This window comes from Plasmopara halstedii (genome assembly GCF_900000015.1).
Source record: "Plasmopara halstedii genome assembly, contig: Scaffold_1948, whole genome shotgun sequence".
Taxonomy (NCBI): Eukaryota; Oomycota; class Peronosporomycetes; order Peronosporales; family Peronosporaceae; genus Plasmopara; species Plasmopara halstedii.
In genome coordinates this window covers 170-440 of record NW_020188856.1, presented here as the reverse complement: position 1 = coordinate 440, position 271 = coordinate 170, and the positions used below count along the sequence as shown (strand labels likewise).

The following is a 271-nucleotide window of genomic DNA, read 5'->3' as shown; positions in this document are numbered from 1 at the left end:
AGCTGGGTTTCGCGAGATATTGCCTTCTGGGGTTCGAACCTCTTCAATACTCACCCGCTGGAGTGATGGGTCGAGTGGACGGAAGAAGTACCTGGAAGACGTCTCAGCATTTTGGATTTGGAAGTCAAAAGCCGAGTCTTGGTTATAGCAACGAACCTGGGACACGCAGTCGCGGTACGTATTCAGTGCGGCATGAAACGCATCTTTGGAGTTTGTGTCTCGCTCGATGCGGAATCTTGACGCTGCTTGGTCTAGCGAAGCTTGTGCGATT

The 271-nt window shown here is 51.7% G+C and overlaps 1 protein-coding gene across 1 annotated transcript in view; it reads left to right on the top strand.

Annotated features, from left to right (window-relative positions):
- Window positions 1–65: 65 nt before the first annotated feature.
- Window positions 66–271, top strand: part of PHALS_02411 (uncharacterized protein) — a gene marked incomplete at both ends in the record, with an annotated part of 317 nt that continues 111 nt past the window's right edge. Inside the window, one exon of the mRNA XM_024716906.1 lies at window positions 66–263. Within this exon, the coding sequence (XP_024582457.1) occupies window positions 66–263 (198 nt within the window). The remainder of the gene's footprint in view (window positions 264–271) is intronic.